Source organism: Dermacentor andersoni, chromosome 4 (genome assembly GCF_023375885.2).
Source record: "Dermacentor andersoni chromosome 4, qqDerAnde1_hic_scaffold, whole genome shotgun sequence".
NCBI classification, from domain to species: Eukaryota; Metazoa; Arthropoda; class Arachnida; order Ixodida; family Ixodidae; genus Dermacentor; species Dermacentor andersoni.
The window spans coordinates 47,339,945-47,366,528 of NC_092817.1; the positions used below are offsets into that span (position 1 = coordinate 47,339,945).

At 42.0% G+C, this 26,584-nt stretch overlaps 1 protein-coding gene across 2 annotated transcripts in view; it reads left to right on the forward strand.

The window, feature by feature from the left end:
- Positions 1–22,827, forward strand: part of LOC126537069 (inositol polyphosphate-4-phosphatase type I A-like) — a 75,620-nt gene extending 52,793 nt beyond the window's left edge. Inside the window, exons 22-26 of one of the 2 annotated variants that reach the window (XM_050184201.3) lie at positions 356–474; positions 5,969–6,034; positions 15,110–15,216; positions 17,066–17,220; positions 17,723–22,827. In XM_050184201.3, the coding sequence (XP_050040158.1) occupies positions 356–474; positions 5,969–6,034; positions 15,110–15,216; positions 17,066–17,220; positions 17,723–17,855 (580 nt within the window). In that variant the 3' untranslated portion in view covers positions 17,856–22,827. The remainder of the gene's footprint in view (positions 1–355; positions 475–5,968; positions 6,035–15,109; positions 15,217–17,065; positions 17,221–17,722) is intronic. The other variant, XM_050184203.3, reaches the window with a different exon arrangement.
- The last annotated feature ends 3,757 nt before the right edge of the window (positions 22,828–26,584 follow it).

Sequence of the window (26,584 nt, forward strand, 5' to 3'; positions counted from 1 at the left end):
GCACGTGAAGTTTCAGCATTGGTTCTCCATTGCTCTTTTACGACTTGCACATTTGCGGTGCTCCACGCCTGCTGCACTCTGAGGGTTCTCTGAATTAACTGGTGTGCAGCTAAGTTCATCTGAATTAACGAGTGTTACGCCATTACATAATGCATACACCTTCCGGGACAAGTAGATGAGTCTGAATTATCCAATTTTCCAAATTAACAAGGGTCCAATTAACGAGATTTTACTGTATCTTCTTGGAGTTGGAGTATCTTGTTGGAGTTCCTTCAGCATAACCCTGTTGGTCCCAGTGTTCCTTGCTGCTGCTCAAGTTTTTTAACTTGGCTGTGCATCAAATTAAATTATGCAGGGTTGGCGACCAGAGCTTTCAAGAACGCATCAATCTTGACGGAGCAGCATCACTCAAGGAGTACCACAAGCAGTTTCAGAAATTTCCCATTCCAAAAAATGATACGCCGAGGGCTCGAAGTAAGTTCACTTGGCCAGCTACCAATAATAGTACTTTGTCTCCTGTCACACAGGAGATTTTTGTTATTAAATTTACCCAACCGCTTAACATTTTTGTGTATATAAGTCTTGCCAGACATCAGATGCTTTTATTGCCCATGCTCTCTAAGTAGTGTAATTCAACTTATGTGCATTGCAGTCTGACTACATTAAACTTAAGAGACATTTTTACAATGACTAGTTATATAATGAGTGTTCTGCTCTCCTGAAATAGCGATCTTAAATGCAGGGTGTGATGATGTGTGGTTTTGTAATGTGGGTAACATTGATTGCCTCACTGCCCTTTCATTGTTTGACCTGCTTTGTTGCATACTACTACAATGGCCCGGCAAAACAAAGCGTACGCATATCAAATATTGATATATCAATCTGCTAATTCAGTTTCGCTATTATGCAACATTCTCTGTGACTAAACATTTTTTGTGTACTTGCAAGGTGATACAAGTAACATAGTGCAGTAAGGACGAGGGACTGGTTGAGAGAGAATAAGCGCATATCTTGCTTGCAAGGTGTTTCTTTATTTTTGTAATTTTGCATTTGTAGTGCTCTTCAGGTAATATCCAAAGAATTTCTTGAACATTCTGCAAAAATGTTGCATCTCCATTTCTCGCATGAAATATTAGGACGTGGATAAAAAGTGCAGGTAGTGTATTTTCGGAAAAATACTTCTCAGAATGAGATGTCTTATTTTATTGAAAAACGAAACTGCCATAGAGACTGAAATACAGTAGAACTTTGTTGGTACGATCCTGTATGTACGTTTTCCCAGCGGCACCATTCGCAATAGAGAACACAAAAAGATGACCCAGTAGAGTTATGCTAATTTTTTACTGGTTCATACGTTCCTGGAAGACACGATTTTTCGGCACCGACGTTCAATATGTCGCCAAACTGGGATCGTATGATATGTTTCCCAGCCGCTAGACCCCATGTAAACAAGAAAATGCGTGAGGCGTGCACGATCGGGGACAGTATATAGTTGCCTGTCGCAGCAGCTTCACTGCAATACTCACCTCTCCGTCTCACAGGAAAATGCCGGCACGCACTCAGTCTCTCATTTCGGTACCAGCAGATCTTCCCCAGGGTCATCGCATACGGCATTCACAGCTGTTACAACCAATCCTATTGCAATAAGCATCTTCGCCTATCTGTTTCACAGCGCGTGGTGCCGTCGGAAGCATAGCGCACGCTTTTAATAGGTGATAACCGAAACGCGTCACCGTTCCCTGCTGCAGACTGTGATCGTATACGTTTTCTGGCCTCTAAACCCCATGTGAACAAAAAGAAGATGCGAGGTGTACACGATCGAGAACAGTATATAGCTCCCGTCTCACGTGAAAATGACGGCACGCGCAGTTTCTTATCCCAGTACCAGCAAATCTCTGCCCGGGTCGTTGCATGCCGCATTCACTGCTATCATCGCCAAACCTATTGCGATAGGCATCTTCACCTATCTGTTTTACAGTGCGTGGTGCGTAGTGCCATTGGCAGCTTACTGCATGCTTTTAGTATGCCGGCAATAATCGAAACGCGCAGCCGTTCCCTGCTGCAGGTGGCGCTGTGTGGGCATCATGTTTTGCTTCGGCAGAATACGGTGTCGCCCACTAGCTCAATTTCGTTTCGGTTTCTTGTCACCCTCTTAAAACACCACGCAATAGGAAAACAACAAAACGTGTCTCGGGCCGCCGGAGCACCACCAGCTCAATGCGCGTGGGCGTCTCGTGCTGTAGCGATCCGCGCGACACTTCACGTTATGTAGATGTCAACAATAGTTGAATCTGTCAAATTTGTTTAGTTACTTCGGATCGTACGGTTTTCCTTTAATACGTTTTTTTCTCACGTATTTTTGCAAAACGTATGATCGACGTTTTACTGTATATGTCCTTGTCTATGGCTTTGTAAGGCTAAGTTGGTCTTGCCACCTTGTTAATAAGATGTCTCCGTTCACCTTTCAAGTTTAAAGGGGCCCTGAAACACTTATTGAACACAGTAAGGAAGCATTGCTGACCTGTTAACAAGGCTCCTGTAAACATGTGAGCCAAATATTATTGCACTGCATGCAGCAGGGAACTTGCAATCTTGTGTCAGAAGCACTGCAAAATTGCCTTCTCTCTCCTCCACAATGTTGTGAAGCAGCGTCATCGCAAGCAGTGGAGCCCACAACAGCTATTGGCTGGTTTCGTGATTGCAGGAACATTCTCAGTAATGCAATCATTGCTCATTTGAGTTAAATAAATGAAAAATTTGTATGCCTGCAATCTCAAAAAGACAGAAAGGCCATTTAATCTTTGCACTGTTGGTCTAGACACGACAGTGTTGCATTGCTGCATTTGCTGTACATGGCCTCCGAGATGAAACACTGTGGCCGCCACAAGCCGCCTCGTGTTTAACCTTTGGGCGGGGCCAGCGGGGCATCAATCTCTTGTGCCCCCTTGCCATTTTCACCCCTCAGTAACTTCCATTGCGCTAGTAGAAATGAAGGGAGACAGAAAGCTGCTGATTGGTCTGATAACCAAGTATAACTTCACTTGTGCTTGAAGTATCCGAAAAATTTTAACGGCAGGAGATTCGTGAGGCAATTGAATTTAATAGTGATGTCATTATATGGTTAGTTAGAAAAGTGTTTCAGGGTCCCCTTAAAGCTGTGTCTTGCATGCAAAATAAAAGCTAGTTGATATCCCTTTCTCAATGTTATTGTTCCAAGCTGGTGGTACAGCTATCACATAAGATTGGCTGCTATATAATTCTGTGCAGTAATAGCTGTGTTTTTGCTTGTGCAAGCCATGCATTCTTATTGTATACAAACCAACCTGTAGTCCTCTGAAATGTAATCAGAAAACTTGTGTGTGTAACCTGTGCAAGTGACCATGCGCGACAACTGCCAGTTCTTTATAAAAGCAACCAAATATAGGTGTACACGTAAAGCGAAAATGCAGAAAAAGTCGCAGGACCAGTTGCCATTATTTTGAGTGCTGCTGCATTTTGTAGCCTACTGTGGCTTAGCACCAGTGATATTTGTATTGCTGTGAAGTTGCACCTAAAAGCAAATACTCGTACATAACTTACAGGCTTACTCTGCACAGTTAATTTTCTTGAACGTTGGTGTGGGTAGTATCTGCAAAATACATTATGGTTGTGACAAGCTTACAGTATTGTCAACATGGCTTTATGCATACATGTTGTTTTATGCATCAATTATTACTTGATGGTAGGTTTGGCTCCCATAGGCCCATCAGTTGTCTTTTTTTCGCACTTTCATTTTCCTTTTCTTTATTAATATAAGCCTTATCGCAAATCTTAACCCTCACTTATTTAACTCGTTCCATACCACGGGCAAACAGGGTTTGTCCATATTTCTGGTAAAAAGGTTCAGCTCATGGACGATGTACTATAGTTTTCTTTCACTTCTGCAATACTTTTCAGTTTTCATTTTCCTGTATAGTACCATTAAGCTTTATTTTGCAATAACTTGCTGAGATTTTTTATATATAAATGCATAAAATATTGCTTGCATTTTTTTTTTTGCCATAAAGAATTCCTCTGTAAAAAAATTTGGCAATTTTTGGTCAGAATTAGGGATAACAGTGTGACATTAAAAGAGTTAATTCCACATTTGAATTTAGAAAACAGTTCACAGAGTACAGACATGCCATTTTTATCTTGTAACTTGCTTGCATTAAACAAAAGTCCAAACCTTTTAAACCCCAGTGAAAAATACTGGCAAGCATCAAATCACCCTGAATAATTTACTGTAGCACTTAGAGCTTTATTTTGCAATAACTTGCTGAGATTTTTTATATATAAATGCATAAAATATTGCTTGCATTTTTTTTTTTGCCATAAAGAATTCCTCTGTAAAAAAATTTGGCAATTTTTGGTCAGAATTAGGGATAACAGTGTGACATTAAAAGAGTTAATTCCACATTTGAATTTAGAAAACAGTTCACAGAGTACAGACATGCCATTTTTATCTTGTAACTTGCTTGCATTAAACAAAAGTCCAAACCTTTTAAACCCCAGTGAAAAATACTGGCAAGCATCAAATCACCCTGAATAATTTACTGTAGCACTTAGTTCTATGAAGCAGTTTTGGTATTGGTACCCAGGAGGTGGATGCATCATGGTGTCGTGGTAAACTGGCTCGCTCCATTTCTGCAATGACTCCAGCGGCTGAAGAAACACTCACAGTGTTCTTGCTAAAGTTTCTTTTTTTTTATTAGCAGCATCGTCGTACCTAGCCTTATTGCTACGTGATGTCAGAAAATTTTGTGCCCTGTCACGACTTTATGATAAAATCAGTGACGCCAAGCCTGGCATTTCAAGACTAACTTTAGTGCCAAATTAAAGTATCTTATAAGTGGTATTTCGAAACCTTTGTACTTGTTAAAGGGACACTAAAGGCAAATATTATGTCAAGATAAAGCGATAGATTAGTGCACGAGAATCTCTAAGGTGTCAATATTATCCCAAATAGAGCCTTAATAATCGAGAAACTGAGGTAAACGCAGGACATGATTAGACTCCCCCGGGACATTCAAGTACTTGCCCGATGATGAAAGCACTCCTCAGTTAAATTTTGTCACTACTACTTGACCACTCATTGCAAAAAACAGCATTGTATTGTATTATAAGACGAAATAAAGTGCTACTTCTCCAGTTCTATTCCATTTTTAAAAAAAAGAACTAGGTGATTGAAATTACCCTTGACAATGACGCGGGCGGTCGAAAGGCTTCGTTTTTGCTTGACTCCGTGCTGCCCACGCTTTCGCGTTTCAGTAGTTTCATTATCGCGTAGTGCTTTGCTGTTTTTGCTGGCTCACGAAAATCGCACAAACTGCAAGTAGCAGAGAATTCAACTTCCATGTGATGTCGCGGGATGCCCAAATGGCCTACGCTACTTGACCAAAAAGCATCTTCTGCGACGAATCCACCGCTCTGTCTTGGCTTGGTGCCGCCATCTGATGCGCGACGTTTTACTCACTGACGGCTGCAAAGGGTGGTGATGGTGCATGCAACGTCACCACTCCCCCGGTTGGGTGGCGGGGGATTTGAATTTCAAAAAAGGTATTCGGACCCTTCATGTGCAATTTTCTCGTAAACTATATCCTTTCTTGGCACGAAACAAGCGTTGTGCGGTTTCTGGAATGGTATTTAAATAGTCCACGTCAACTTAGTATTTGCCTTTAATGTCCCTTTAAGCGTAATCTTTTTATGTGCATGTATTTGCTGGAGTATTTCCAACTTCAAAAGTATGTGCGAGTGCTCCTTTAGTTTTCTTTATGCTCTCCTCGGCTTTGTTGCTTGTTTGCCTCTTACGGTAGCTACTAAAGGTCAAACCCCTGTGTCTCATTGATTCTGCTCAATCATTAATTGTGTCGTATGGCGAGGTCATACCATAAGGCTGTTTACGATGCTTGGTCGGAAACTTAATGAAAGCCTTCAAACTCGACTTCAGTGGCGGCTGTTGCTTGGGCCATCACAGAAGAACGCAGAGCCCGCAGTAAGAATTTGTGGGTGGGACGTACGTGCCTTTCTTTTGTTATGCTTGCTTTTTGAATCTGGGATTTGCTACGCACATGCACTTGCACGTGACATGCGAGTCAGCACAGGAGACCTGGGTTTCACATGTGATGAGGTGAAGTGTTTTTTTTTTTTTTAATCAATAACGTGCACACGCATCAGAGGAGATCTTCGCCGCACACAGTGCACAACAAGGAAATCTTTCTATTCGCACTTCGGCCATTCCCAACCATTTGCGGTGTCGAAACACTTCCTAGAGCTACCATGTTTGCATGAATATAATGTGGAGAGGGACTTTTGTCAGATCAGAAAATAAAAAGAAGTTATTGCAGTTTAGCAATGACATAATGAGGTCTTATTTGGAGGAAGGCTTTGTTTGTTTTATATTCCTTGTAAAAGTATGCAGAGAAAGTGGCAAAAACAAATTTGTAGTCATGTTAGTTGAAAAATAAATGTAAGTGCAAAAAAAGGCTATGATAACTGTGACACAAAGATGTTCAATTGCAAATCTCAGTCCTCTATAAAAATGTGGAGATCCTTACCTTACCTTTCCCCACACTTTTGTTTTAAAAAACATTGAGTGGAAAAGGAGACTATTTGAGGTTACAAGGAACCTTGTTTAGCAAATACAAAATGAGATTTGTTTTCTGCTCATTGATGGCACGGGCACTCAAAGCACATATTTGTGCACTTTGAATGGCGCTGCATCAACGACCGAATGAGAGAGCACTAAAATATTTTAAAGAAGGATACGACTACGCAGTTGTCTGTGCATTGCAGGTCTTGTCCTGACTGTGAGCCACTGTTCTTTAATGTCAGAATCCTAGGCGTGAGCAAGAACAAAGCCGCATGTGAACTGTTAGAGGCGTACCATATCCAAACTACTGGTCTAGGCCGCGTGAGTCAAACTACTGTTACGCTTTATGATTCGGAATCGAGATTGCTAAGCATTTAAGAAGTGATAACAATGCCTTCAGCTGACTGGCGTCCTTTGCATGTTTTATGCAGTTGCACACGTGTATACTTGTGTATATATAGGATGCTTTGTTTTTGGAATAAACAGTTTTAAGTGTAGCGCTCGTCTTTCCTTTCACCTCTCACTGTTTCCTTTTCTTTTTTTTTTCTAAAAAGTATCATGTTCAGCTCAGTTTTCTAGTAATGTTTGTTTGAGCTGCACCTTTGAGTGTGAAGTTCGAGATGAAGGAAAAAAAAAAAAGAGAATGTGGCAGGGACCATTAGAAGATGATTGTTAAAGTGAAGTGATAGCTTCCCAGCAGACATGCTGATATATTCTTTTGGGGACTGTCTTATTGGTTAACTCTGATGGTTATTGCTAAGAGGTGTATGGATGCTGACTCCAGTAACGACCTGCATTACCAACCACATTAAGACTCTTGCGAGAACACACGTCATGCACTAGTATCAGAATCTGCTCGCCCATCCAAACCCGTGATTATGACGTCCCCGAGACCATCCCAGGCTAGTCAACCTGATAGCTTCTCGTCCAATGTGGGGGGAAGAGCCAAAGAAAGCTTTACTTTAAAAAATTCGATATGTTGTTGTGTGAGCTGATAGCCACACTTAAAAATTTGCATTATTTCGTGCAAGCATGGTAGCCATTTGTAACAGTGAAAGTTATTTCAAGTAGCTTCTGCCACTTGCCAATGCATCAAGTTGCACACAAAGGGTCACTTGGGCATGTTTTTCAAACAATAATTTTTGGTTTGACGAAGGGTTGCAAGGTGCAGTCACAACTTGGCCTGAAAGAAATGACCCCGACAGCATTTTGGCTCACAAGGTGCACCCATGTTTGGGTACTACATGTCTGTGAGCCTGTTGCTTTATTTTAGAATCACAGGTTTGAAATAACCAAGGTAATTTAAATTACTTTATACAGGAACTGCTTTGTCTAAATTGCTAACTAGAGGCATGCTTGTCCTTAAAGCTTTGATTTTCTGCAGAAGCCTTGGAAAATAAGTTTTACTTGAGTTTTACTAACAAGTTGTAAATGAGAAAGGTCTTACTTGTGCTGTTGTACTCGAGAACAACTTTTGGTGGCAATAAAGAGAGAGCTACATGGGCAGAGCTTCTGCGTGTGTGCTACTGTGCCGTGTATTCTGGCAGCATATGACAATGCGTTTGGTTTCTTGTAACAGATACTAAATAAGTATAGTTTCCACGTGTGACGATTTCGCATTTGCCCTAATGGGGATGATAACAGCAGAAAAATAAGTCAAATTTAAAACTCAGTGGTAAGTTTTCGCGTTTTTCTTTTTCTGTTGTATATAAGATATTAATGCTTTCTATTCTCCATCTTAAGCATAAGTGTATGAGGATAGAAGACATTTTTCAGGAGTGCTCTTTCTTTTTCACTTTCTCTTCGTTGCCACAGAAAGTTGTCGACGAGTTTACATGTGCTGATAATAGCAGACTTTGATTGCAGCTGTAGTTTTTAAGGTATTTGTATTAAGTACTGAAGTACATCCTGTACAGCTTAAATGCCAGCCAGCAAAGTTGCAGAGGAATACAACAGTTCACTGCAGTCCTCTTACAACAGTAGTATATTCACACAGCGCTGTAGCCTAGCCTTTATAAAATGGTTATTTTTAGTACTATAGTCTGACTAAGCATAATTAACACTTGGTATAACGCCAAAAGGGTGCAAGATTTGCACGATTTTCTTTGTCTGTCCATCTCCCTATCCGACCAGCGTGGACCTAAGGACTCATGTTGAAGCAGCCACGTAGCAGAAATTAAAATTTATAAAACAGAACTTGTCATTTTAACTAGGGGTAGGCGTATACAGTCGAATCCACTTACAACGATGATCCCGGTTTTAACAATATATCGGTTATAACAGTGAGAAGCTGCTGCACCGTCAACTTTTGTATGTCATCATCATCATCATCATCAGCCTGATTACGCCCACTGCAGGGCAAAGGCCTCTCCCATACTTCTCCAACTACCCCGGTCATGTGCTAATTGTGGCCATGTTGACCCTCCAAACTTCCTAATCTCATCTGCCCACCTAACTTTCTGTCGCCCCCTGCTACGCTTCCCTTCCCTCGGAATCCAGTCTGTAACCCTTAATGACCATCGGTTATCTTCCCTCCTCATTACATGTCCTGCCCATGCCCATTTCTTTTTCTTGATTTCAACTAAGATGTCATTAACGCGCGTTTGTTCCCTCACCCAATCTGCTCTTTTCTTATCCCTTAACGTTACACCTATCATTCTTCTTTCCATAGCTCGTTGCGTCGTCCTCAATTTAAGTAGAACCCTTTTCGTAAGCCTCCAGGTTTCTGCTCCGTACGTAAGTACTGGTAAGACACAGCTGTTATACACTTTTCTCTTGAGGGATAATGGCAACCTGCTGTTCATGATCTGCGAATGCCTGCCAAACGCACCCCAGCCCATTCTTATTCTTCTGATTATTTCACTCTCATGATCTGGATCAGCAGTCACTACCTGTCCTAAGTAGATATATTCTCTTACCATTTCCAGTGCCTCGCTACCTATCGTAAACTGCTGTTCCCTTCCGAGACTGTTAAACATTACTTTAGTTTTCTGCAGATTCATTTTTAGTCCCACCCTTCTGCTCTGCCTCTCCAGATCAGTGAGCATGCATTGCAGTTGGTCCCCTGAGTTACTAAGCAAGGCAATATCATCAGCGAAGCGCAAGTTACTAAGGTATTCTCCATTTACTCTTATCCCCAATTCTTCCCAATCCAGGTCTCTGAATACCTCCTGTAAACACGCTGTGAATAGCATTGGAGAGATCGTATCTCCCTGCCTGACGCCTTTCTTTATTGGGATTTTGTTGCTTTCTTTATGGAGGAGTACAGTGGCTGTGGAGCCGCTATAGATATCTTTCAGTATTTTTACATACGGCTCGTCTACACCCTGATTCCGCAATGCCTCCATGACTGCCGAGGTTTCGACTGAATCAAACGCTTTCTCGTAATCAATGAAAGCTATATATAATGGTTGGTTATATTCCGCACATTTCTCTATCACCTGATTGATAGTGTGAATGTGATCTATTGTTGAGTAGCCTTTACGGAATCCTGCCTGGTCCTTTGGTTGACGGAAGTCTAAGGTGTTCCGGATTCTATTTGCAATTACCTTAGTAAATACTTTGTAGGCAACGGACAGTAAGCTGATCGGTCTATAATTTTTCAAGTCTTTGGCGTCGCCTTTCTTATGGATTAGGATTATGTTAGCGTTCTTCCAAGATTCCGGTACGGTCGAGGTCTTGAGGCATTGTGTATACAGGGTGGCCAGTTTTTCTAGAACAATCTGCCCACCATCCTTCAGCAAATCTGCTGTTACCTGATCCTCCCCAGCTGCCTTCCCCCTTTGCATAGCTCCCAAGGCTTTCTTTACTTCTTCAGGCGTTACTTCTGGGATATCGAATTCTTCTAGATTATTCTCTCTTCCATTATCATCGTGGGTGCCACTCGTACTGTACAAATCTCTATAGAACTCCTCAGCCACTTGAACTATCTCATCCATATTAGTAATGATATTGCCGGCTTTGTCTCTTAACGCATACATCTGATTCTTGCCAATTCCTAGTTTCTTCTTCACTGCTTTTAGGCTTCCTCCGTTCCTGAGTGCTTGTTCAATTCTGTCCATGTTATACTTCCTTATGTCCACTGTCTTACGCTTGTTGATTAACTTCGAAAGTTCTGCCAGTTCTATTCTAGCTGTAGGGTTAGAGGCTTTCATACATTGGCGTTTCTTGATCAGATCTTTCGTCTCCTGCGATAGCTTACTGGTATCCTGTCTAACGGAGATACCACCGACTTCTATTGCACACTCCTTAATGATGCCCACAATATTGTCGTTCATTGCTTCAACACTAAGGTCCTCTTCGTGACTTAAAGCCGAATACCTGTTCGATAGCTTGATCTGGAATTCCTCTATTTTCCCTCTTAGCGCTAACTCATTGATGGGCTTCTTATGTACCAGTTTCCTCCGTTCCCTCCTCAGGTCTAGGCTAATTCGAGTTCTTACCATCCTGTGGTCACTGCAGCGCACTTTACCGAGCACGTCCACATCTTGTATGATGCCAGGGTTAGCGCAGAGTATGAAATCTATTTCATTTCTAGTCTCGCCGTTCGGGCTCCTCCATGTCCACTTTCGGTTATTCCGCTTGCGGAAGAAGGTATTCATTATCCTCATATTATTCTGTTCTGCAAACTCCACTAATAACTCGCCCCTGCTATTCCTAGTGCCTATGCCATATTCCCCCACTGCCTTGTCTCCAGCATGCTTCTTGCCTACCTTGGCATTGAAATCGCCCATCAGTATAGTGTATTTTGTTTTCACTCTACCCATCGCCGATTCCACGTCTTCATAGAAGCTTTCGACTTCCTGGTCATCATGACTGGACGTAGGGGCGTAGACCTGTACAACCTTCATTTTGTACCTCTTATTAAGTTTCACAACAAGACATGCCACCCTCTCGTTAATGCTATAGAATTCCTGTATGTTACCAGCTATATTCTTATTAATCAGGAATCCGACTCCTAGTTCTCTTCTCTCCGCTAAGCCCCGGTAGCACAGGACGTGCCCGCTCCTTAACACTGTATATGCTTCTTTTGGCCTCCTAACTTCACTGAGCCCTATTATATCCCATTTACTGCCCTCTAATTCTTCCAATAGCACTGCTAGACTCGCCTCACTAGATAATGTTCTTGCGTTAAACGTTGCCAGGTTCATATTCCAATGGCGGCCTGTCCGGAGCCAGGGATTCTTAGCACCCTCTGCAGCGTCGCAGGTCTGACCGCCGCCGTGGTCAGTTGCTTCGCAGCTGCTGGGGACTGAGGGCCGGGGTTTGATTGTTGTGTTCATATAGGAGGTTGTGGCCAAGTACTGCACCAGGGTGGCCAATCCTGCTCTGGTGAGGGAGTGCGTTACCGGTTCTGGTCACCGGCATCAGGCCACACTCCAGGCCTGTTTTATGCAATTTTATCAACACGCGGATTTCTTTTTTTTTTTTTTTTTTTTTAATCCGGTGGAAAATTGCGCGGCACCGGGATTCGAACCACGGACCTCTTGCACGCGAGGCGGGTGTTCTACCTCTACGCCACCGCTGCACCTTTCATGACAAAATAACCCGCTTACTAAATGCCCTAATGCCGCATTATTGGTTATAACGATAAAATCTGGCTGCTGGCTGTCCGAGATGAAAGGTAGTGAAATGCGAAATCCTTGAAAAGAAAACAAGAAATTCGAGCCGCTGCAAGATGGGCTGCTGCTCCAACAGCCACCGCACGCTAGTTTCCAAGCCATCTCAGCGCGCCTCTCTCCCGTTGCCCTTCCACCCCTCTGAACACAGGTGGGCTGCCATAGAATTTCTTTCTCTATGGGGCTGCACTAATCGCTCTAAGCTGCCCCACCCTCTGAAACACGAATGGACCGCATCAACTGTGCTTCTCGCAGGTTGCTTGCATGTTGCTTGCTGGCTCCTCATTCAGCGCAGTTCTGCAAACAGCTTGATTGCTTGCATTCGTCTTTGCTGGTTGTGTCGAAATCGTTCCTGGCCACGCAGTTTCTCAGCCTCGTTTGACTAGCAGTTGGTTTGACTCGCCGCCAAAACAGAAGATGGCTGATACACCCGCTAATCATCGGCAAAGCACGACATTGCCAGTGAAAAGAAATTTGGAAACTAAGTGCTTCTAACCGATGAGGTGATTATCGTGAACGTGCTTGCATCAAATAGCAACGGCGATGACGGCAGTGATGATGCGGTAGGGCAGATGATTCAGTCCCTCCTGGGCTTCATTCTCACGAGGAACCTTCCGCTGCAATACGTGGAGCACCTGGATGCCCTGGAGGATGTAGGCATGCTTTGCGTAAAGCATGCAAGGCTGACGGACATAGGGTTTTCTCATGCAAGCCAGTGAGAAGTGCTTGGCAAGATGCTTGTGGCAATCTCAACTCAGCCTTTCTTCTAGATTTCTCAAGCGGACAGGCTGCTGCGGCAGCATTGCAATTTTTAAAAGGCCCCTTTTGAGGCCACCAAAGCGATGCTTCAGCGGTGCTCGCATGTCGCGTGCAACCCGTGACCCCTCTTTGCAGTTGTTATAGCAGTGCCATTCTTTAACACCAACAGCCGCGGCTTGTTACACGCGATCGGAACTCCTAGTAAGCAGTTAAACGAGTGAACATAATCAGCAGCTGGATAGAGGAAGGTGCTGGGGAGGGGCACTGACCTTCCTGCTATTATAGTTTTCTCACATTAGCTCTACTATCCTCCTATTTTGATTTTTCGTGCAACCCAGTTATAACAATTATTGGTTATAATGATGGAATTTTCGTGGCACTTGAATATTGTTATGAGTGGGTTTGACTGTATACGAATTGAATACTACACACTAACTATTTGTATTCATATTTGAAAAGGAACTAGTGTTTGGTATTTTCAAACATTCAGAGCTAACCAGATATTTCACAACAACTGACTTAAAATCTAGTTACTGTTCTCCATCTGCTAAACAGAGTATTACAATTTATCAGAAATGAGACAACAACGGCGGCCGCATTTCGATGGGGGCAAAATGTGAAAACACCCGTGTAGTACTTAGATTTAGGTGCACATTAAAGAACCCCAGTTGGTCCAAATTTCCAGAGTATCCCACTGCGGCGTGCCGTGTTATCAGAAAGTGGTTTTGCATGTAAAACCCCATAATTTAATTTAAATGAGACAACAAAAAAGTTTTGAAGCAATGGAGAAACAAGCTTGGTAATGCAGACTCTATTTTCAGTTTTGTGACAGAAGCCTACACGACAAGCTGATTTTTGTTTGTAGTCTGTCATTTACAATGTCTGGCAGTCTAGCCATGTAGCAGTTTTAGCTTTTACGATACAACCTGTGATGTTTTCCTTGCAATGAATGCTTTTACTCTCTATGGCACATAAGTCCTTCAGCAGCTTTTTTTTTTCTTTTTTCAGAACTAGTGATGTTTTTTTGGCAATTATTTATTTAGCATTTTTGGTATGGTAGTCATAAAGCAGCAATTCTTTCTTGGAAAGCTTGTTTGTTTGCACTCAGGCTTCAAAGTTATTTAAAGGTTATCCATGCAGTTTTTTTTTTATTACAGTTATTGATCTTGTGTTTAAAAGTGATCATTTGTCCCTGTGGTTATGTCTTTGTTGCACTAGTTGGTGCAGGCATGATACCTTATTATACCGAAATAAATATTTCTGCAGAAAATATATGCATATGCATTTGAATATTCAGTATTCGATACTTACTGTTACTCTCTACTCATTCAAAGAAAGTTTATATTTGCCTAACTCTAATTTTAATATTTAAGCAACCACATAAATGAAATTGTATGCCTAGCATTAACTAGCATGAAAAACCTGTGATTTTTGTTCTGCAGCAGACAAAATTTAAAACCGTGTGGCATCCACACAGGTAACATGCAGTTAACAGTTTTTTTCCTGAAACTGTGCATAACCTCGCACCCAATCATAAACTGCTGTTAGTTTATCATCTAAAGTGACTCCAGCCCATATCGGCATCATTTGATAAGCAGAATTTTGCAATTTTATCTACTGCCAGATTTTCCCACAAAACTTCTCCAAAGAAGAGTTTCATTGCTCTATCTCATGCGCTTCAAGGTAACATCATTCTTCATGGAGTGAATGCAAAGGTTGGCAATAATGAAAAGGCTGATGATTATATGCGATATATTGTTATATGTCATGTCATTTTAAATGGATTGCACCATATTTTACATTTTCTGATAAATTCTGCGTGTTCTTGGCTCTTTGACTTCTATGCTATATATACCTTAAATCTTTCCCAATCATTTTCGTTACCGTTGCCACCCTCTGAAAAGACCGTGAGATGTTTGCCTGCTTCAACTCATCTTTGCCTGTATAATGGGACATAAAATATCTCTGCCTGTATTATGGGGCAAAGTGCTTGCACACTTCTTCCTTATGCCTCAAAAGTGGGGAGAATGATTTTGCATGCTTTTGTGACTGCCTGTGTTAATTCTCATATTGTGTTTGTGCATTGCGGCCACTCTCAATTTCTCTAATTCACAATATGCAGGCATACAACCCCGGGAGGTGCCTCTGATGGATGTGATAGAGCAACTGCAAACCCATGTTCGCGCTCGTAAGAGCAAAGATGTTGAGATTCTTCATCTTGCAATGGAGGTATGAGGCATAGATTGATTTACCTGGCTCAGTTTTTGTTGAACTTAACAGGCGGCAAGTCCAGCTCACTAAGCTATTTTTCTTTAGTATTGTTATTGTTTATTTCGTTTTCACTATTTATATGTTTGTTACTCATCTAAGGCTTTGAATTTATTGATATATATCCACTAGAAGGTTACAAGTGTGGTTGTGGATGGCAGTTAAATAAACTGCTAGTTCGCCCTGCTGATTCTCAATAAAGTGGATTAAAAAATATTATGGGGTTTTACGTGCCCAAATACAATCTGATTATGAGGCATGTTGTAGTGGAGGGCTCCTGAAATTCGGAGTTTCATCCCCATCGAAATGCGGCCGCCGTGGCCGGGGTTCAGTCCTGTGACTTCGTGCTTAGCAGCCCAACACCATAGCCACTAAGCAATCATGGCGGGTAATAAAGTGGCTTCGTCTATGTAGTGTTCAGAAGCTTTTGCAAGTTCTGTTCAAATTTGTGTCATTACTGTACGAGTTAATATCTGGATGGGAAAAACCTAATGTAACATCATGCCTTGTCAACTGTTGGCGGCACTAACCACCATAGATGATTACTGGGTCATTAACATAAATTGGCTGCATCTGATGTGTTATAAACTTCTGTACAGACAAATATTGTGGATTGCGGGAGTGTGTTTTGCTTAGAAGGCCTTCACATTAATGGAAGTGCCTGCGGCATTGTGCTGCGTGAAGCCAAATCAGCGCTATATATTGTACAAAAGATATTAATCAAGCATATAGGTACGAGGAATAGATAAGCAAAAATTACTTTGGTTAAGCAGTTCACGCACACACACAGAAAAAAAAAATGCTTTTGGGAATGTTGCATGGCACCTGTAAGGGATCCATGATTCTTCAGTTATCATGATTAGTCTTCTCTGTGATAACTGCTTTCTTGCCATGGAGAAGAGCACCTGCTCACAAGCCTGAAACAAAAAAGGTTCTTGAAAAGTCTTTTAGGCGACATCCATATTGTGCATATTACAATTGAAACAACGGGAAGCCATGTGAAGAAACCCCTGGACAGTAAAAAGTGTTCACCATTCTACTAAAGTTCACAAGTTTGTACGTAGCTTGGTTGTCTTTTCCATTGCAAGAAGTATCAACCATAAGTAGCCCAGCATTGAACAGTGATACATACTAATGTCCTTGTTGTGTTAACAAGGGAGCCTTGTGTAAGAGGCTCTTATCAATTTATTGCTGGATAGCTTCTACTCGGATGTTGTGGTGGGTCTTGTTTAATGTCATGCTTAGACATAGCACTTGCTTGTTTGATCGAGAACAGACTGTAAAGACATTTGGTCTGTAACAATGCCAGATGAAAAATAAGTAAGTCTCTGCTTTAAATTAGAGGCTTCCATCACTCCTTTCAGTGCCATTTGGCGGTGAGCACTCAGTCCTGTCATGCATTTGTCTTTCATCTTTGTTTGGCTTGTGATGTTTTAACTATAAAATATTAACTTGCGAAGTTTGCCATTCTCCCAAAGCTTGCAAGTTTGTGTGTAGCTTGGGCTTTTCTGTACATAGCTTGCTGCCACGGCAGGTGACGTACAGTCCGCAACAGAAGTTTATGAAACACAGTTTCCACAACAAATGAATTTCTCTTTTCTTAAGGCATGACAATTCTAATTTAATGTATAACTATGTAGGTCACAAAAACTGCTCAGAATGAAACTTTGAAATTGAGGCTATGTTCCCAGGCTTTGCAGGAATTCAATTTTCTTGCAAATACCATGTCGTGTAAAATTTTGTGGCCGACTGTATTAACTATACAAAGTGCTGTTGTAGCTGGAAACATTTCAGACTTATAACCACACAGGCATGTCGTCGTATGCGAGGCCTACGCTTCACGAGCTGCAAAAGTGCCAAGGACCGAACTGGCGTGTGCGTGACGTTGGAACAGGGGCAGATTCTGCTGCAGGACTTTGGTCTCGATTCTAAGGAAGTGCCCAGAGCAGTGGCCTGCATGCGAAGGTGAGTTTTTGCCGCTCGTGTTTTAGAATTGGATTCATGAATGCTTTGTTACAAAAGCATAGGTCTGAAGGTACATCTGCTTGTGGGTAAATCTGGGTGACATGCCATCAGCGGTAGAAGGTGTATCGGGAAAGCTCGAAGGTGGCAACATTGTTCTGGTGCACTTCAAATTGATGTCGAAGCTATTTTTTACAACTTTCCACATGCTGTGTGGCCAGGAGACCAACAACAAAAGGTGGCTCATTTAGTCACATAGACAAGCAGTACACAGATCTATTATCTTCTCTTCAACTTTGGTTGGAGTCATTGCTGGTCAAAGTGAATAGCAGCATGCGAGTACCAAAGCTGTCATGTGAATGCCCATGGCAGAACGCTTTATTTAGCCAGCTGGATGTGGCAGGCTGTGGAAAAGGGCCACGCATGCATTGGGGTTAAGCATACTGACAGTAATCTTGGAACTATCGCTTCATCTGCCCATCTGAATCGTGCACTTTTTGTGCAGTGAGGGCACGAGACGGCACAACACCTTCAAGAATGTTGGTATGCGCAAGTACGCCTTTAACAGCCTGCAGGTGATGGCGCTGCCCAAACAATACCGCCCACCACCAGGGACCTTTGGCAATGTCCAGTCCTAGTGGCCCTTCTTCTCACTGACTGGGCCGCATCCTGCCAGCTTGCCAGCTCTAGATTTCGGTGGCATGCCAGTAACGTATGCCTAGAAGCACCCAAGTCCACTCATCTCTCCAATTTTATCATCGCTGATTGTACACCAGCTGTATGTGATCCATTACCGTTTTAGCACTCTTGCACAAAGTCACAAGATGCATGGTAAAGGGGTGAGATGCCATGAAGCACACCCACTCTTTATTGGGCACTGTACCTACTGAGGTGTTCAATGTGCAGTCCGAGCAGCATGTTTGCCATGCTATGTTCAAGGAAGTTATGCTGAATTGATGAACAACCCTTATCAATCCCATAATAAAGATGTGGGATGGGTATTGAAAGCATAAAGGCTCATTCACACTGGTGACTTAAGGAAGTCAGGCAACCATTTGTGACTGTCAACCAGAAAGCGACTGAAGGCGATCAATGCTCACTCCACCAAGTGCGGACGACCAGCTTCCATCTTCTCACAATTGCATCCTCAAATAAAATAAGTACTATCAGCGTTTAGAGATGTACTGTTCCTGTGCATCTGATTGGCTCAAGGATTCTGCGACTGCGGTCGCGTGACTGAAAAATAGAGCACTAAGTGACTGGCCCAAAATGGTCACTTTTTGAAAAAAGTGACCATTTGCAACTGGTCACTTTGCAGTCAGCTTTGTTGCCCGACCACTGTCAGTCGCTGGTGTGAATGAGCCTTAAGGAATTATTGGGGCTGGACTATCAGCGTCGATGTTGCTTATAGTGCTGTCGCCTCAGGCGTTTGGGTGTCGTGGTTCACTAGAACGAGTGCGTTCAATTCTGAGAGACCTGTAACAACAGTCATGGTGCAATATTTGTGGTTGTTAACACTGCACAGTTACCTGCATTGACTCGAAACCTGTGACTTGACTTTTCTGTTTTATTTTTTCTTTTATTATTATTATTGTTATTATTATATATCATTATTTTTATTATTACTATTATTCTGTGGTGGAGTGCTGTTTTTACAAGAGATGGCTGAGGTGCGCGGGGGGCGCACTTGTCGAAGGGATAATGATGTGCAAATATTATGTCAAGCTAAAGTGATTGATGCATCGAGGTATCCAGGGGTTGTATTCTCGAGCTATCACTTTCGGACCATATGATCAACTTTGCGAGACACGAGAACCTTCAGCGTGTATGACGAACAGCATTTCTGGTGCCACGCCAAGCTCGCCATCCTTGCGCAGTGCGAGGACTCGGCACAGCACCAGAAGTGGCACCATTTGTGGTGCGTCCGATGCTGGTACCGAGTAATGTGAAATCACGGGAAAGTGATCATGTCCCCGAAAGTGACTGCTCCAGAATACCACCCCAGGATATCACTTTCACCGAAGACAGACTTGAAAGCAAGAAGATTGACGTAAACACTGGACAGAATTGTTGCCGCCGTTGGGAAAATATTGTATACCAGCTTCTACTATGTAACGCTCCCCTTTGCAATTGGCAAAATTTTTTTCAACCACAGAAAATTTTTAAAAACTTTGTTACAATGCATTTTGACAGAAAAGGGGTGCACTTTGGCCAATTTTATCAGATTTTCCTACAGAACAACTCACTGGTGTTGCTGATATGCTTCTCGCCACTCTGTTGACACCTTTTACAAAAAAGTGGTACCCTCTGTGTGCAGGTGTCTTACCCGAAACGGGCAGCAGTGCCTGGCAGCATATAGTTTCATACTAAAAGTACTAGAGGTAAATCTGGCTTGAGTGTCAATGCGTACCATTAGTACACCGTTTCATTCAGCTTGGGAATGATGGGTAGTATATGGGTTTACTACAAATAATGTAAGTTTGGGCATAATTGAATTTCATTGAGCCATTTAGCACACAAAAAATACGGGGATAGTATAAAAGTTGTAGACAAAACGCTTTGGCAGAGTGCTTTGTCTATGTCTTTTATACTATCGCTGTGTTTTTTAAGCGCTAGAAGACGAAAATGGTTTATTCAACTCCGTTATTTTGGTTTGTTGCTTTAACCTAGTGTTAACATCTCAAATCAGCTGTATGGCAATAATCAGCCTGATTTACCCTTTTAATTTTTACCATCACATTGCTTTCAAGATGTTGTAACATAGCTAAAATGTCCACCCATGATGAGTTGCACTGTCCGAAAACCACGCAAAATACTTGGCACACATACTCAGATGTGTTGAGACTTATTTATGAAGACTTATTTAATAAAGGAAGTTGTCAAGCTTAATATTCGGCTTCTCCAAAACAATGTCGAGCGACTGTCATGGAACATGACATAGTTTAACCACAGAAAACAATAAGAAGAGCTGTAATTTGCTTTCTTGATGATTCCCATTCCAAGTTGTAGAAAGGTCTATGCACTGGCTATCACAGCCATGGCAATCAAGTGACTGCAGTGCCAGGTTTCCCGCTAGTAAATTTAGTAGGAAAACGTATGCCTGGTGGGAGCATGACCTCTGAGATTGCAGGCACAGCTACCTAAGAGACTCTATTTCTAGCAAAGATTTAGAATCCCAAAAGAATTTTCTGGCGCCTTCAGTGCAAATTTTCTTTTCTACTAGGTTGTCTCTTGTTGTAAAGCAAACATTGTGGGTTTTCTAGAAGGGTAGTCTGTCAGTCTGGATTGATTCAATGATTGCCTTTGGTGTCCCTTTAAGAAGGATGATTTTATATGTCTCAAAAGAGCAGTTTCTTTAGAAGAACCGTGTGTGTGGCAGCAGAGTGTGAAAATTGATTGTGTGCAAGCACAGAGACCTGAGGAGGGCAATGTATTGTATTCATACCTTGGCGATGAGAGGTTTTGTAAAGCTGTAGTTATTTAGGACAAGTGTTTCTCTCATGTAGTACCAGAACTGTCTGGATTTCCTTTTTTTTAGATGAAAAGGTGTGGTGTGCCTGCAGGAGATTTCTTACCCTGCACTTTTGCACTCTCCAAGTGTGACATTTGCAAGGTTTTGGAGGCTATTACTGTGAAACTTTAGACTTTAGGTTAATTTACAATTGAAGTTAAGAGATATTTATGGAATAAAACAAGCCTTCATATGTTCTTGATCTGCTGCAGGTAAAATGCCACAGTGCTTTCACAATGTGTGAGTTTAAATATTGGCAGTCTTTATATTTTGTGTAGGGGTATTGTGTTTTAATTTTCAAGAAAAACACTTTCCTTTTAGAAACTTGCTATGGTACTGATATAGTGGCCATGTGTGTCCATATCCTCGTGTATTATTGTTATTTTTAATTTCTCTTCTATAAGAACCAAAGCTCAATCTAATATATGCCCTCCAGTTTGTTATGCTTGATACTTGAAAGATATAGAAAATGGTGCCAATAATGTTGCACGTGCTTTTTATGAAGATATTGCGAGTGTAACTGCACGTCACCGTTGCCATATTGATGCGTAGCTGTAATGACATTGTAAATCCTTATGTTTTTGTATTATACGTATATATAGTTGTATATCTTTAATGAGAGCAAGCAGTTGCTTGGTTTTCTTAACACACACTACTTCTCTTGAGCATTCTAATATACTAGTCCCTTTCAGTGTGAGCACTGTGATTGTAAGTGTGTGGTTTCACATTTTTGTTGCACATATTATAAAGTTTATATACGAAAAGGGCCGATTTTCTTCGAGCCAGTTTTGCTTTTGTTGCAACTATAGTGGACTCCGTTCAGACAACAATGAAGGACTTTGGAAACCTATTTTTAGTTTGTGCACTTTTCAGATTCACACAAATGCTCTTAATCTGTGTAACTAAACCAAAGTTCTCAATGTGTTCAGCTTATCTGTTAGTTAATGCTGATGGAGTTTACCTTGAACACTGTCTGTCGTATTCTGTGGGCACATCTTAGCCTCAAACTTAACTCTGTACATATGGGTCAAGTTGCTACCATTAGCAACTATACTTTGTCTCAGTAGTTCTCTTCAGCACTGTGAAAGCTACGGGTAACCTCAACCAATAAGAAACATGAATATATAATGAAATACGTGCTGGAGTGCATTTATTCTTTCTTGTCGTCTGCCTATCACCTTTGCAGTGTCATCTTACGAAGTCCCTTCCCATGCACACACACGCACATACATGCACACACATAAAAAAAAAAAAAATATGGGATTTTACGTGCTGGAACCACAATCTGATTATGAGGGACGCCGTAGTGGGGGACTCCGGAAATTTTGACCACCTGGGGTTTTTTTAACCTGCACCTAAATCTAAGCACACGGGTGCTTTCGCATTTCGCCCCCACTGAAATTTGGCCGCCGTGGCCGACACACAGACACATGAAATACAAAGCAATGATTATATTCCTAATTGTGTTACAATGTTATAAATGAGGAGGTTGCACCACTGACAGGAGTAAACACGTCACGCAAACATGATGCACTAGTGATGCACTTGATGGGGACCACGTGGCCATGTTCCTTGATGGTATCAGCATTTCAGCACTTGAGTTCCTGAATTAAATAATATACTGGGGCTAGGGCTTATAATAGTGGTTCTTTATGATTTTTAGAAAACATATGGCAAAATATATTAGAAGAGTACCACAATAAGTGGTTTGGTGGTGGTACTAAGTTACGATGCGGCAGAACACACCTACACTGCCCCATTACACCTCACATCTTTGTCAGAGCTGGAAGGGACTGCTGGGACAGAGTAACATGTGGCACTTTTTGTTTAGTGGCTTTGTTCTCTTTTGCCCCCATTCTCTCACTCGCAAAAGGCGCACACTTATTTTCTAATGCTCACTGCAGCTGCGTCTTTCGTGCGCGGCTTTCACTCTTGCCATAATACTAGCCAGTCTCTGTAAGTGTTGTTGGGGACGCTTGTTCTGTTACATCTTGTCATTTTGTTTTTATACATCTGAAAATGACTTGCGCACTTTGTTGTGTGAGAACACCAGAGCTATGTGTACGAACACTGTGCTGGAGTAAACAATTCTTTATTCATTGTTTTGTGCATCTCTCTCCCTTCATGTCGTCGTCGCCATCACTAGCTTACTTCCACGGCACTCCGCTGCAGAACAAGAGCCCTCCTAACAATATCCGAATTGCAGTACCCATCCCGCAGTTAAGTTCATTGTATCTTAATCTTAAAAAAAAATATCTTAGAGGACTTATTTATGGGGGCATTGAGTAAAAGGAGCTTGAAACAAGTTATGTAAATAAATGTAAAAAGGTAACACAAGAAGCACACGCATATAGGTAAGTGAAAATTGAACAATGGAAACCTACTAAAAGCAACAGAAGCAAAATGTAGATCATAAAAACTATACATACACATCTGTGCCAGACAACCAGAGAGAAAAAAAAAGAATCTAGAAACACAGTTCAATAAACATACAAGAATGTGGGAAAACAATGAAAATGAACTACTATAACAGGCTGTACTGTATTGCAATAAAAAAAAAAAGAACATGGGTTAACTGAGCATATGTGTATATTGATTAGTTTCTACAACCTGTGCTTTGGGGAAGGTTATTCTACAGGTGAATGGTGTGTGAAATCACTGATGAGTCAAGAGCTGGTATTGCTATATGTGTGCTTTTATTTGGAGGGGAGTGGGACACTTCCAGCACTTCCAGGTGTAAAAGCTGACGATTAACGTACCCCAAATTGCCTGCAATGAGGCAAAAAATGCTTTACAATATTATGGGTTGTGTGTTGACCTACACGCACTTGATGCATCAAGTGGTGCTTGTAGCGGCGGCGATGTCATTGCTCACTATTAAAGTGGTATACTTTTGAAACAAGCATGAAAGAGCTGTGTCATGGCGGTTATTTAGCAGGTGAAGAGAATAAGAATACGTGCAAACTCTTATCACTGCACCTAAGCATCTGCCACTCCTGCTCCTTTCAACAACCATGCATCCTATTACGTTTATGAGCAGACTGCCAGTTGTGTGTCCTAAACTCCACCTTTTATTTTTTTCCTCTTCATCTCGGCTGAAAATTATCCACCTTTTTTTGCTAATTAATATAGCCGGGAGGCTCAGGAAATCTCATCTGTAGTAAAGTAGAAGCGACACCTGGGGCGATATCCATGTACACATAGACAAGTAATATTTGGTTCAGGGGTTCACAACAGCAGCATTGCATGTTCTGCCTGGAAGGGCTACTTATCCTGATCAAAAGGTGTTGCAAGGGCCCCTTTCATCAAAGTGCCAGTAACCTTGTTGGAAAGCATGCAACAAGTTGCTGTTTATATTTAATGCATAGCAGTCGTGCTTTTATCATATCTGTCGTTTTTTTCCTTTCTTTTATTTAGTTAAATAAACGTTACTTCCTGCTTCTCCTCCTCCTAGTGTTCGTCTCAGCAAGATGGTTGTTCAGACAAGTTGGTACCGTGTTTTGACTGGATGTTGGTGCAAGACATAGTCTTGTCCCTTTGTTTCATGCCAACATACATTAAAGATAGTGTGTAACCCTTTAAGGACGAGACACATAACACCCCCCCCCCCCCCAAAAAAAAAGTTCGTTTTCCATTCAAGTGTGCAAAATACACTCAGTAAGCATAATCAATCAAGAGAAAAAATATTTTTTGGAAAGTTTTTCAGCTATAAGATGGCAACACCAGGCAGGAATGAAAGCGAGCTTCACCCCAAGCCACCTATGGTTTCATTCAGAATTGTACAGAGTGTTCTCGTCATATGTGAACCATAAGTGTGCATTGCATTTGCTTTACATTACGTGTGTGATATTACGATGTCTGCATTGGTCTGTCTCCTCTGATCATACTTTCCTAAGACAGCTAGTCACTTGCCAAAATTATTCTTCCTCGTCCTGTGTTCCTGCTCTAAACCAACAAATGACGCTTGCTGCCTGTCAGTCAGTGTTGGCCAAAGACGCTTAATTTAGCCAGAAACTCCATGCTCAATATCGAAACTCGGCAAGAAAACATTTTTTTTATGTGTTGCCTGTAGGCAATGCTTGTCCATAATTAAAGGGTTAATTGCCATGCCATTAATGATACGAGAGTATTGTGCGCAGATAGGTCTACCAAGTGTAAGCACATGGCAGCACTCCAAAGACTCGTATCCGGTAACATATGCACAGATATATGACACCACCTCTCAGAGGGTGCCCACATTCACATAGTTGAATGAGCTAATCGATTCTGCCTAATACAGCATACTACAACTTGGAGAAAGTTTAATGAAAGGGGAAAAAAGGGGATTGGGTTATGAGGAATCGAGGCTCCCAAGGAGAAATGCGAAAGCGCATGCCCTGTGAGAAATTTTCGCCGCCTGCTTTTGGCGTTACGGCGCTGATTGCACTGCAGCCCGGGAGTATATACAGCGCACAGAGCGATGCAATGATCATTTGTGCAGGGCTGTAAATAGCGCCAGTACATGGAGCTGTAAGAGCACGGAGGTGCGCTGTATTATTAATAGAACAAAGCCACCAATGCAAAATGACGTGCTTTCTAAGCTTCGCTACAGCTTGAACAGCCACAGCACAAGCTACCTTTATGGGAACCCAACGAAGTCAATGCAAGTCAGCTTGGCAGATCGAAATCCAGTAGTTGGGTTCACGGAAACATAAGCATGTCGCGCTGAGGCAATGTTGAGCGGGTTTAGACCACATGGCTGTGAGGGATGGAGTTGACTCGCTATATCTAGAACGACCCTACTGGTGAAATGCGTGCTAGCGTAATCGGCTCGGTCTGGGTCAGCCTGACTTCTAATTTGACCCGCTCGCCTCGTGTTCCTGGAAACAGTCCATCAAAGTGAAACATTGGGAAACATTTTGGTAAAGTGACTAACCCTATCTGGAAGTTAGAATTTCTGAGAATGGAGGTTTTTTTTTTCCTTTGTGTGTGTGTGTGTGGGTAAATATCAATGCAGTAATAGCATTTTCTCTGATCTGTTTTGTTAAAACAGGCCTTATAAAACAACCTAAGTAATTCTAACGACGGAACCCAGATAGTCATCTGATAAGTTTCCAGATATCTTATATGTGGCCCAGAGCCTAAGTGGTTTAATCAAACGACACAATGACTAAGCTAAAAATTATGCAGATCCCACGTACTGTGGGAATTTGTGTCTGCCCGTGGTACAATGCTGAGAGACAAGTGATGTGCAGAGTACTGGACCAGTTGGACAATCGTCCACTTTCAGAACTGAAAGCTTTAGGCCAATGCTCCGAAAGAACATCCGTGTTGAAGGCCTTACTCGCGCACGCTATTAAGGTTCTTGCGGTCCACGGGGCTTCATGACAGACTCTATAAGAGTGCCGCCCCCTACCGCTCTGAAGTGTACGCGCTTTGTTCGTGCTTGTCTTCCTTTCTTTCTATCTCCCCCTTCCACTCTGTTTCTCTTTTTATCCCCTTTAACCCTTCCTCCTGCGCAGGGTAGCCAACCAGAACTACCTCTGGTTAACCTCCCTGCCTTTCTCTGCATTATTTTCTCTCTCTCTCTCTATGTCGAAGCTTTCTGTGCTGTTTGCTTTGATTGATGATAATTAGTGGTGATGTTGATGGTGAATGTTTAATTTCTTCAACGTTTTGTCCAACACAAGGGTGTTGAGTTGATGTTAAATGTTACCTTGTATGCACCACTGCTGTTTGTCTGGGTAGTACACAAAACACAAAGGGAGAGGTGTTTGCTTGAGGCGTCGTTGTGCGCCATATTTCATAACCTCCGAGAGGGTTGTGCATTGTCATTGCCTCACATGGCACGTTGCATTGTGGCAGAAGCCTTAAACT